This window comes from Lissotriton helveticus, chromosome 11 (genome assembly GCF_964261635.1).
Source record: "Lissotriton helveticus chromosome 11, aLisHel1.1, whole genome shotgun sequence".
Lineage (NCBI taxonomy): Eukaryota > Metazoa > Chordata > Amphibia > Caudata > Salamandridae > Lissotriton > Lissotriton helveticus.
The window spans coordinates 469,606,855-469,619,856 of NC_136072.1; the positions used below are offsets into that span (position 1 = coordinate 469,606,855).

The 13,002-nt window shown below is 40.7% G+C and overlaps 2 protein-coding genes across 2 annotated transcripts in view; one reads left to right on the plus strand and one right to left on the minus strand.

Moving 5' to 3' along the window:
• MYO7B (myosin VIIB) overlaps positions 1–13,002 on the plus strand; it is a 1,196,498-nt gene that overhangs the window by 921,285 nt on the left and 262,211 nt on the right. The window contains exon 36 of the mRNA XM_078666047.1: positions 6,661–6,788. Within this exon, the coding sequence (XP_078522173.1) occupies positions 6,661–6,788 (128 nt within the window). The remainder of the gene's footprint in view (positions 1–6,660; positions 6,789–13,002) is intronic.
• Positions 6,877–13,002, minus strand: part of LOC144792007 (uncharacterized) — a 42,792-nt gene continuing 36,666 nt past the window's right edge. Inside the window, exon 4 of the mRNA XM_078666871.1 lies at positions 6,877–6,887. Coding sequence (XP_078522997.1) covers positions 6,877–6,887 — 11 coding nt within the window. The remainder of the gene's footprint in view (positions 6,888–13,002) is intronic.

Sequence of the window (13,002 nt, forward strand, 5' to 3'; positions counted from 1 at the left end):
CAGGGATTCCCAAGTGTGCAGAGAATGTTGTCAAGAATTGCATGGTATGTCTGAAACACAATCCTGGTAGGGGAACCCCAACTCCAGCTGGTCATTTCGCACCTCCTACGTATCCGTTCGAGGTTTTGCAGCTAGATTTCATACACATGGAGAGGTGCAACAACTTAAAATATGTGCTCGTGGTTGTTTGCGCCTTCTCAAGGTGGGTAGAAGCCTATCCCCTAAGGGACAATACTGCCTTGTCCACAGCGAAAGCCCTTGTGAAAGAGTTCTTCCCCAGGTTCGGAATGCCTAGAATGGTCTGGTCGGACAACGGAAGTGAATTTGTGGGTTGTGTGATGAAACGAGTGTGTGAAGGGCTAGGCATTAGTCAGAAGTTCCACGCTGCAAATCACCCCCAATCAGCTGGATTAGTGGAATGTTACAATGGTACGCTTAAACTTAAATTGGCCAAAATCCAAGCGAGCACGGGTCTTAAATGGCCCGACGCTCTACCCTTAGCACTCCTATCCACCAGAATGACTGTGCATTCGCGAATGAAGCTCAGCCCCTATGAAATAGTCTTTGGTCGGCCAGCCAACATATGGGGAGTGCCTAGGCCCACGAAGTTTAGCGAGCTGCAACACCCAATTTTGCTCGACTATCTGTATGAATTGACGGCTAAATTGCGTGTTTTATATCAACAGGTCCACAACACCTTGCCTCCGGTTTCCGAGACACCGGGTCACTCCATTGACCCTGGCTCCTGGGTTCTGGTCAAGAATTTCCAGAGAACAAGAAACGACCAGCCCAGATGGACCGGACCTCACCTCGTCCTCCTGTCTACAAGGTCAACTGTTAAGGTGGAGGGGAAGGCCAATTGGGTCCACGGGATCCATTGTAAGAAAATACCTTTCCCTCTGCCACATGACCAATGGGTCCGGACAGGAGGCACTGACTCAAAGCGCACAATTGATGAACGCGTAAAAGAAGCTAAACGTGATTGTGACAGTAAGAACATTTTTCAAGAAACTTCGCCGCCATCAGAACAATTGAACTCTGTGGAACCTGAGCTACTATTTCCGGACCAGACAGCACCCGGGAAAAGACGCTATAATTTCCGACCGAGAAAAACAGACTAAAGTAAAAGTGATTTATTTTTGATCCGAGAGAAAAAACCTGTGGACTAATAAAATAATAAGTTTTTCCTTCCAAAGTGCTATTTTAAAAATGCAGATTCTCCCATCTAGGTAACTTGCTTATTTTTGTTTTTTCGAACCGCCATCCGGGTTCCGCTGCTAGGGTCGCGGTTGACTAAAGACTTTTGGGTGCAGCTGACAACAATAGGTTGCTGGTTCCAGTTGGTCGAAGGGAGCCACCCTAGACTGACGGAAGCATCCTTTAGCAGAAACAACCTACCGCCGCGGGCAGCACCTTAGAGAGGATGGAGTTTCCTGATGTGGAGAGAACTGCCAGACAAATGAGCTTTAAGCAGAGACTTTTGAAAACAATGAGAAAGAAAATTTTTATAATGATGTGTATTTTTATGATATTTAGCGTAACGGTGTTTTTGATAAGCTATGTTTTATTCTCTTCTCATATGACATTCACGCCTACTACATCACCCATACCTCCCCCTACTGTTTCCTCTCATTCTTTCCACTCTTTGCCTGACCACGAATCAAATAGGAGATTAGAGTTCATTAATAACTCCTTCGTTCAGCTATTACACCAACACCAACTTGTAATGAACACAACCAACTGTTGGGTGTGTGGTCTCATGCCCCACACCACGGATAGAGGTATCCCCTATTTGGTCCTGCCATTTAGTCACAATGGGTCAGTATGGGCATATAGGACAATGTTCATATATGCACGAGAAATCCAACCCCTACGTTCTGTAAAAGACAACCTCAAGACTAGCGCCCTAGTGAAGGGTATAGTTGACATGATCAAGGAAGTGACTTCTTACGAAGATACCCCAGACGATGAGATACTTGCATATGTAGGTTGGAATGTGACCGGATATGGCACTACACTAAGTGAGAAACAGCAAGCTAAGAGATCGTCCCCTATCTGGATCGTGCCCCATCAAGGTCACCTGTGTCTGCAAGGTATTGGTAGGAATCCCAGAGCTCAGCTAGGGAAGAGTGTCTGCACAGAAACGTATGTTTTTGGATCTCAGACTTCCCCCGCCTTTTTAGCCGCAAAGGGTACTTATTTCATCTGCCACGATAGAGCCTATACATGGTTGCCCCCTGACTTCTCGGGCTCATGTTTTGTTTCATTCCTGTTACCTCCCACCTACACAGCAGCGGCGGATTACCATCGGACAAGGATAGTCCGAGGTGTTTTGAGTAAAGAAGACACTGCGGGTCAAGAATTTGGTGACTTTGCAATGGGTATTCTGCCGTTCTGGGGAGCCATGGTTAACAGCAGAAACATAAGGCAATTGACAAGGGTAGTTGAATCCACCGTGATTGAGACTGCCGGTGCCCTTAGTAACCTGACTGCTGAGCTCCAGTCGGATCGACTGATGACCCTTCAGAACCGGGTCGCTTTGGATGTAATACTTGCGGACCGGGGTGGAGTATGCAAATTGATCCAGTCCAGTTGTTGCATTTTCATTCCAGATAATGCTCCAACAGTGTACGGGGCCATCTCCAAACTACATAAGATTTCCGAATCTATTCATGTGGATAAAGGAGATTGGTCATTAATGGGATGGTTCTGGGAACTGATATCTGCCTGGGGATGGAAAATTCTGATGGTCATTGGGATGGTCTTAGCCATTCTTTTCCTGTTCTGTCTATGCATACAGTGTGCTCCTGCAATATGTGGCCTCTGTGCTACATCATGTGTAAGGAAGCCTGTGTCAAGACACGAACTCAGCACTAGAATGATGTTGCAGCAACACCTCAATGACTTTAGGAATATAGATCTGGACTCAGATTAACATGAGGATAGATTAATTGCCTATGTAAGGGCAAAAGGAGGGTCTGTGGTTCTGAAAAATATGGATCCGTAACAGTACCGGACTCGAGAATAAAAACTTCGTCGAAATAGGACGAATTTGGTATCAAAAGACCGGAAATGACGAGTACATCAAGTACATGTATTTTCAGTATATTCGAGTGACAATTTCACCTCGAAATCGTCATTTACCTTCTGAACCCTTAGTTGCATGTTGCCCTTTTCATAGGCCTTAATCCAGTCGAATTTGATTCCACAAGGACACGTACTCCTTAATCGACTTCTTCCTGACCTCAGTACAAGTTAGAACCATTGCCCCAGGCCGAGCTCGTTAGGTCAGTTCCCTCCCAGTGGCCAAGCAAGATAGTATCTAGGCCCAAACGGCCATAAAGCCATTTGAGCACGCACACCTGCCATATCTCGCTCACATCTTTCTTCTTTCCTTTTTCCTCACTTATTTTATGGTGGGGAGGTGACCATTTTTATTAGGGGTCCAGCGATATCTGATGAAATGTTGGGCCTTGCCGGATGATTTGTTATGGGCATCACGACGTGAAATATGTATATGTCATCATGACTCTGCTTTCTTTTGTAATCAGTAACCATAAATGAAATACCGCGCACCCAAGGAATGTTTCGCCAAAGGGCAAATGTTATGTATAAGAAGAGAAGCCTAACTTTGTGAAAGTGTGCAGTCTCCTGAATTATACTGGTATTGTACTTCTAGGACCCTGTCACCTTGGTTGCAGCCAATAAACTAATCTTTGACTTCACCTAGAAGACTCTGAAGTTTCTGTGGGTCTGACTCAGGAGAACCCGAGGTCTTTGGTGTGTTGATCCCCTGGCACCGCTGGGTTACCGGTTCGGTACCGGTTCCTAAAAACCCAGTACCTCACCCCTCACATTCCACGTCCAAATCCTAATCTCAGCCATACCTACTATCATGGTAGGAGACACCCACCTCACCCGTCATCCACCCCCCAGGCGATCGCCCCCATAAGGGGGAAATCTGCTGCTTATAGTGCCAAAGTGCAAACTTCCCACATGAAGCAGACGCACCATCTCTCTGTGCTCTGAAGTAGTAAGCACTTAAAATGATGCAGCAAATGATTGTGAGACGTGCAGAGCAGTGCTGTAGCATTTGAAAGGCTGGTCCATTTGTTCGAGCTTGTTAATATGGTGGTAGAGAGTGGTCGTGATAATCATCTTAGAAAGGGGCAGTAGGTTAGTGGCCTTCCATTTCAGATGTTTGGCACCAGTTTCAAGATTAATACAAATTCACGATTTGCAAGTGCTATGCTTTTTTGACTTTAGTATATTTTCAATGTGCTTAAATATCGTAGAGATCATGATTATTGCGGGACTGCATTCAATTACTTCATATCGATTTTTCAAGAGCTTCTATGAAGTGCAGATATTTCATTTTCTACAGTGTTAGAAGCAGCTGTTTTTAGAGATTTGCTGTTTAATGATGAGTAAAGGGATGTTCACTTTTTAGTTTCAATTTACTGCTTATCTTTTCTCACAAACCCACTGTTCAGAATATAGTGTTTACACAAGGACACCACCATCTCCCCATAAGTAAACAGTTACAGTAATATAGAATACTGCAATGCAGAAATTGGGTTGGGGGTTTTGTGGAGTAGCACCCAATATCAGAGAGGGTCTCATGAAACCAGGACCACTGTCCTCATGGAGAATTGTGGGCACCAATCCCAAGAGGATCACAGGAAAAACATAATATATTGTACTGACTCCTCAGAACCACCAAAGGGTGGGGCCAAACTCAGATCGTATATCAGTTAAACACATTCTACTATTTCACCTAAAGTTTGTCCAATTGTATAGCAGGAATAGCTGCTTGCATTATAAGGCCAGTGTGCCATTTGGAGAGGGAGAGCCTTGTAACCAACTTTCTTGTGCGAGCTGAAATGGGAAAACCCAACTTTTTGACTTCGCAATTACCTTTTTATTTCCTGCTCGGATCTTCACAAACAGTTGCATGCTGGCCCTCAGCTGACTATGTCAAAATGTTGCCACCTTTGGTACAAATCTGTCTATGGGGTCAAAAGTTACAGCCAGGCCTTTAGGGAGTCATGATGCCCCTTCCCTCCCTCGTCAATGGTAATAGGCATAGAATACTCTGTGCATCTACATATATAGTTTATACCGTGGTATTTTTCATCTGTACTTGTTTTATCAAAATATTTTAACCAAAACAAGGCTGCAAGGGGGCTTTATTTGTGTAGTATGGTAAAATCACATCGAAGAGATCTCGTGACTATTAAGAAAATTGTTTCCTTTTGAAAAGTAATTATTACATGCAATCTGAAAGGCAGTAAAAAGTGTTTTTCTTAAGTCATTTTTATTGTACTGGGACAATAAACTTGGATTTCACCTTTGCACTGCAGTAATAAGTATGTGATTATCCTTTGATTAGTACATATATTCTAAATAACATGTGTTATTGGGCTACATTTATTTTCACTGCCATGGCATTAAATACCATAGTGGACAACGGTGTAAAGTGGTCTAGTATTGATGTCAAGGGGTTCAGGCGACATTATAAACCACAAGACCGAAGACTGAATGGTTAGCATGTGGTACCAGAACCCCATGATGGCAATTTTAGTTCCATATTATACATGGTATCTGTTATGTATTTTTTTATTACATGTTTATTTTTGGGCATTTAGCTTAAAAAAACTGTTTTGTTCAAAACACAGCTAACAATCGACACTGATTGGAATTAGAATGTTTAGGCTTTTTTACATTCCTTGAATAAATTCTTAATAAAACAATGGTAAATGGTGAGGGTCAGTGGAGTTAGGCAATTCTGTAGCAGCAGTTTTTACTGTATAATTATGGATTCAGTGCATTTGCCACATACATTGCAAAATGTTCAGATTTCACCAAATAGTGCTTCTATCTCAAATTGATAAAAATTGTACTGACAGAGAATGTGCTATATAATTAGCATTTTATGCAACATTATTTACATACCCTTGCTGCATAATTTGGTCCTCCACACAACATAACTCAAGTAGCATTAACAATGTTAAAGCTTTGCAGAGTGGCTTGGGGGCAAGCATTATGAATCATTCAGTACCTACATATGTGTGTGTGTGTGTGTGTGTATGATATTATATATATGTATATAAACCTAAACAAATAAGCTATCTACACAGCTGCATCTTACTCATTTTTTAAGAGTACAGGCATCTTGTGGTTACAATGCATTTCACAACTTTTTTGGTGTCACCTCTTAATGTTGGTGCAGTCATATGGACTTATACCGTAAGAACCCTTTGATAAGATTCTATCTGAAACAAGCACACTTTCAATTTAATTAAAGGGGAGTGGGACAAAGTGTTACCTTAAAACAGATGAATCCCCAAAGAAAGCCAGAGAGCCTCCTCAGACTCAAAGTCATCTCTTGAAGCATACATGATGGCGTTTTATTTAGCGCTACTTTCAGCCTGGAGGGTTGTGAAATTTTAGATTTTTCTATCAATAAATTGTATCTAGATTCTAGAAACATGTTTAGAGTATTTGAGTGATTCTCTGTCTTAAAAAGATGAGGTTTGCCATTTTCCATGGGTAAAAGGATTCTTCTGTTATATACCTTGGCAGAGTGCCTTGTTTGTTATATCCCTTTACTCTGTTGGATAATTTGAGGCTTATCTGATCTCTTTTTTAATTTGATAGAGTTTGTTGGTATTGTCACCTGACCAAAGAAGATCAGTTTTGCAAAGATCCCAGACAGATGAGCCAGAAGAGCAGCAGACAGATGTGAAGCTCTATACATTGGAAGAATTTGCACAAGTTCATTTCAGGTACATACCCACCTTCCTGGTTATGAAAAGGGATATGCAGACAGGCAGCAGAATGAAACAGGTGGAGTAGGTATTTATAGAGGGTTATTCATATGGAGACTGCCAATAGGTAAGAAACAGAAAGAGGAACAAATGAAATAGTGGTAATAGTGGTGTACATATCACAGTTAATCATTAATTATAATTCAGTAAACTTAAATACAGTGAAACCAAACTGCTTGCCCAAAATTAGCTTGATTTTCAAAGCTGAAATGTCCGAGAGATGGGATTCAATTCTGGACTACTTACAAATTATGTGACCATTCCATTCAGAACCTCCCAGTCAGAGCCTGATGTTCGTACTTTTAAAAGGGTGTTAATCTTTATGTATATTCAGTTAATGCCATCTTGCAGACATACAGAAAAAATGGGGATTTTACCTATGCCTCTATTTTGAATAAACCAATGAATGCTGGATTGGGTAAACCAAAATTTATTAGTTTAACCAGACTTTCAAGTCTTTTGAATTCATTTAATTTTTAAGTCGATCAGTTGTTCTAGTTTAGGCACAACAAAGAACATTATCAACTTCACGAATTGCCATATACTCTACAATACATAAATATTCCACAAAAATACCAACATTAATACAGTACAAAAGACATGACTACATAACTAATAATTACATGTATGTACAATTCCAATACCAGAGTGCTCTTGGACACAGTGAAAAAGATAGCGCTGTTATCTAATAGTACAGTCTTGATCTTGCACTCGCAGTCAATGTGAGGCTGATTACTGTTATTCACATTATTGTAGAATATGTGACCCGGGTGAGGAATTTCCCCTGTCGGTTGAAGTGACACACACGTGACGTCAACACCAACACATGAAAGGTAAAACACTGCCCCGGTGGCCTCTTTATTTTGAATTTGAAACCACACAGATTTTTGATATAAACAATCTCACTTTGTTCCAGTGAGCACCCACGGCACAGACCACAGTACACGTAAAGTGCAGCCCTGGAATTCGAACTTAGCAGGTAGGCTGCACCTCCCAACGGGAGAAATCCCTTTGTAAATATTGAATGGCGGTAGGACAAGATAGATTACGTTTTTTATGTTTTTTTATTTTAGAAATAGCTTCCATGGACCAGACTTTGACAGCCCTGATGAGAGTCCTTTGATTCATCCAAGGGACTTGAAACGCGTCGGCATTATTCATTTCTGTTACATTCATTTGATTGTGATTAATACAGAACACCTTCAGATTTGCATATGAGCAGATATATGCTGTATTGGTTTGAGATACTTGATAATGTTTTTTTTGTCTAAAAGTGTGGCAGGATCAAGACTGTACTATTAGATAACAGCGCTATCTTTTTCACTGTGTCCAAGAGCACTCTGGTATTGGAATTGTACATACATGTAATTATTAGTTATGTAGTCATGTCTTTTGTACTGTATTAATGTTGGTATTTTTGTGGAATATTTATGTATTGTAGAGTATATGGCAATTCGTGAAGTTGATAATGTTCTTTGTTGTGCCTAAACTAGAACAACTGATCGACTTAAAAATTAAATGAATTCAAAAGACTTGAAAGTCTGGTTAAACTAATAAATTTTGGTTTACCCAATCCAGCATTCATTGGTTTATTCAAAATAGAGGCATAGGTAAAATCCCCATTTTTTCTGTATTTACTAGTGGCCCGACCTACCCTCTTTCCCAGCGGGCCCAACCCCCAGTTGCCTTCATATCTTGCAGACATAGGCATATTCAATTAACCTGACATAATTCCTTGCAGGATGCCTCAGGGCAGTGGGCTGTAATTCCTCATGGGAAGTAACCTTAGTTTGGTACTGAGAAAACCAGGTTGAAAGGTGGAATCATGTGAGTCTCACAGTGTCCTGTGGGTATGTGTGTATATATTTATATATATTCACTGAAAAAAACATAGGTTTCAGGTACGTTATAGTACGCAATTAGCATTTAAAAAACCTTAGAACTCCACTGAAAAAAGCATAGGTTTTAGGGACGTTATAGTTAGTTGGAAATATCACTCGTATAAAATCAGAGACATTTGGCTGTTAGAGTTAATAGAGCTAACTATAAATTGCGCCGCCGCAATGCACTGCTGATGACTTTACATATTACATCACTCATGACATGCTCAGTGACATCACTGATTACATCTCAAATGACATCACTGATTACATCATTCAGTAACTGTGTGTTTCTGTAAAGTTTAAATATGTTATATATATATGAATGCCAAGGTGTATTGAAGTATGAGTGGGTGTATGAATGTCTGGATAGATGATTTAGTAGGTGCTTGACTGACTGTATAAGTGAGTCTGTATCAGTCTGTCAGTTGGTGTGTAAGTGGCTGAATGGGTTGGTGAACAGCTACATGAGTGTCTATATGGGTAATTGATTGGTTGTCTGAATGTCTGTATGGGTGCCTGAGTGTCTGTGAGGGTAGGTGGGGTGTGTGTGACTCTGTGCATAGATGTGTGAGTGGGTAATTCACTGGGTGTATGCGTTTATGTGTGTGTGTGTTAGGGAGTGTATGGTTGAGTGAGTGTACGTATAGCTGTGTTGGTGAGTGAATGGATATGTTAGTGGTATATGTGTATGTAACTACATATGTGAAAGGCAGTATTTGTGAGTGTTGGTGTATATAAGTGAGTTTGTGACAGTGGCTGCATGGATAAGTGTGTGCTTATGTCTGTAATTGTTGAAGACAGTATGTATCTGTATGAATAAGTGACTTGCGTGTGTATAACTGTATAGGTGAGTAAATGGCAGAGTAATTAATTATTTGGGTGACTGACTAGGTTTTTGAGTAACTCTTTGGGTGAGTGGCAGTGTGTGAGTGTTTATATGGGTGTATGAGTGGATATATCAGTGGCTGTATTGATGAATGACTGGGTGTATGAGTGACTGTTTGGGTGCCTGAGGGTCTGTGAGGGTGGGTGGGGGGTGTGACTCTGTGCATAGATGTGTGAGTGGGTAATTCACTGGGTGTATGCGTTTATGAGTGTGTGCGTTAGGGAGTGTATGGTGGAGTGAGTGTATGTATAGCTGTGTTGGTGAGTGAATGGATATGTTAGTGGTATATGTGTATGTAACTACATATGTGAAAGGCAGTATTTGTGAGTGTTGGAGTATTTAAGTGAGTATATGTGACAGCGAGTGATTGTGACAGTGGCTGCATGGATAAGTGTGTGCTTATGTCAGTAATTGTTGAAGACAGTATGTATCTGTATGAATAAGTGACTTGATGTGTGTATAACTGTATAGGTGAGTAAATGGCAGTGTAATTAATTCTGTGGGTGGCTGACTAGATTTTTGAGTAACTCTTTGGGTGAGTGGCAGTGTGTGAGTGTTTATATGGGTGTATGAGTGGATATATCAGTTGCTGTATTGATGAATGACTGCGTGTATGAGTGACTGTATGGGTTAGAGGGTGGATGTGTGTGTAGAGGTATGAATCACTGAGCGGGTATGTACTAATGCTATTGGTGTGTCTATGGTTTCGATATTGGTATTTTAGAGTGGATGTATGAAAGGTTTTATTAGTGTGTGAGGAGGTGCATCAGATGACCATGTGGATGATGTCATCAGTGATGTCATCAGTGATATCACTGAGCATGTCATGAGTGATGTAATATGTGAAGTCATCAGCAGTGCATTGTGGGGCCGCGAGTTATAGTTAGTTCTACATACTATAACAGCCGGATTTCTCTGGTTTTATACGAGTGAAATGTTCAACTAACTATAATGTCCCTGAAACCTATGTTTTTTTCAGTGAATTTCTAAGTTTTTTTTTAAATGCTACTTTCTAACTATAACGTCCCTAAAACCTATGTTTTTTTCGGTGAATTTCTAAGGTTTTTTAAATGCTAATTTCTAACTATAACATAGCAGTCGTTTGCAAAGTGGTGGAGAAAGGTGAGCGTGGCCTCCGAACACCTCAGCAATCCCACTGTGTGGGATTTACTGGAGGTAACTCGAGGGGTAGTTAGCCCCCAACGTCAACTTTCAAGGCCAACTACCCCTCCTATTACCTACAGAAAGTCCCACACAGCAGGATTGCTAACTTCTCATACCAAGCCATTCCCCCTTTCTCCACCACTCTGCAAACGCACCCCCTGGCGCGTTGTAAGTTGGTGAATTAATTCCCCTTGAATACTGAGTGTCCCTGGGGGCCAACTAGCCCACCAGGTACCTCCAGTAAGCGCCACAGAGCTGGATTGCAGAGAGGTGGTCTGAGACCACACCTCTTTTTACACCACTCTGGTGCATTGCTGCTCGGAGGATGAAGTCCACTTGTGTCCTGAGGTCCTCAGGACACAAGACACAATTCTGTTCAGCAGTTCAGGCTGTAGCTGTGTCTAAAGTTTCCTATGGAAATTAACATGGAGAAAACATGTTTTGGGAACCCCCTTTTTTCTTGGCCCCCCTTGACGAATCACCCCGAAACATTCAAGCTGACCTAAGTGAACAATTAGTTTGAAGATTCGTCAAAAGGGGCAAAAGTTATTGGCAAATCAAAAAACGCATTTCCTATGGAAACTAGGTTCTAACTATAACTACCTACTGGCGACTGCCAGTAGGTGTTTTATATATATATATATATATATATATATACATCTTCAAAAAAAAACTTGGCAAGGTTCCCACCATAGTTTCCACAGCACAGAGGGAGTCCACAGCGTTTTCTCCTTTTCCAGGTAATTTATTACATTATTTTACACCGTGTGCAAGCAAAACAGGACGGTATATATATATATATATATATATATATATATATATATATATATATATATATATATATATATATATATATATATATTATATATATATATATAGATAGATATACATATATAGATATGTGTGTGTGTCAAAACAATAACCTTTCAGGCTTGGAGTCCCGCATAAATTATGCAAAAAAGAAGCAGAGCACTCTGAGTAGTTCCCAAGTTTAGGTGAAGAGCAGCTCCTGTATATAGCACTCTACAACACCAGCGTCACTCAGAATGTGCTCACCTCAAAGGTCTGTTTTTCGAGCAACGTTTTTAAGCATAGGATTAGCACAGTGCCATCCACATCGAGCTACAGATGGACAAGGTACTTTGCCATTTCTACAGCAAAGTCTTTAAGCATTGGATTAGCACTGTGCCATCCACGTCGAACTATAAAATGACAAATGCCATTTCCCACTTCAGGCACAGCATTATAGCATTGGATTGGTATAACAACATCCAAGCCAACCTGCCATAAATACAAGCAACCCTTGACATGTATCGCTATCATTCTAGAGAGGTTTAGCTTTGTCCAGACACAAGGGAGCACCCAGTATAAGTCAAAACAATACTCTTTCAGGCTTAGAGTGCCACATAAATTATACAAAAAAAGAAGCACCGAAGTCTGGGTAGTTCCCAAGTTTAAGGTGGAGCGTGGCACTCAGTGGAGAGGTAAAAGGTTTTTGTCACTTTACAGCTCAGCAAGGATGGTACGGTGCTAATTGAAGCAGCTGTAAACCAACAAACGAAACGTTGCTTTTCTTTCTTCTGCTTTATTTTAATAGCTTAGAATAACAAGCATAGAGAACTTGTTTATTTTTTGCACTCCTTAGATAGAGAAAAGCTGGAATATTTCTGCTTGTTTCTACAAGTCCGGAGCTACTGCAGCTATTTTTTTAAAACTGACTTCTATTGAACTGTTTCTAATATCTGTGTGCAACAAATACCTAGCAGGTTGTTGATGTGTGTAATTTTGCACTAGTGGTTTTATTTTTATTCTTCATGTTTGCAAACATGCTTGCTCTTTCATATGAAAGAGCTACTCGCCAAGGTTTTAAGGTGTTGGTGAGAAAGGTGAGGGTGTGACTGTGTTCAATATGGAATATAGTACTCCCTGGCACACAGGATATTGCAGTATACATATGATGTATGGCAGGGGGTACTTTATCCCATGTATATATATATATATATTTTAACTTTACAGAAACACACAGTCACTGGATGATGTCATCAGTGATGTCATGTGAGATGTCATCAGTGATGTCATCAGTGATGTCATTTGAGATGTCATCAGTGATGTCACTAACCATGTCATGAATGATGTAATATGTGACATCATCAGCAGTCCATTGCGGGCGCGCGAGTTATAGTGAGTCCAACTAACTATAACGTGGGAATTTCAATGGTTTTATGTCAGTAAAATTTCC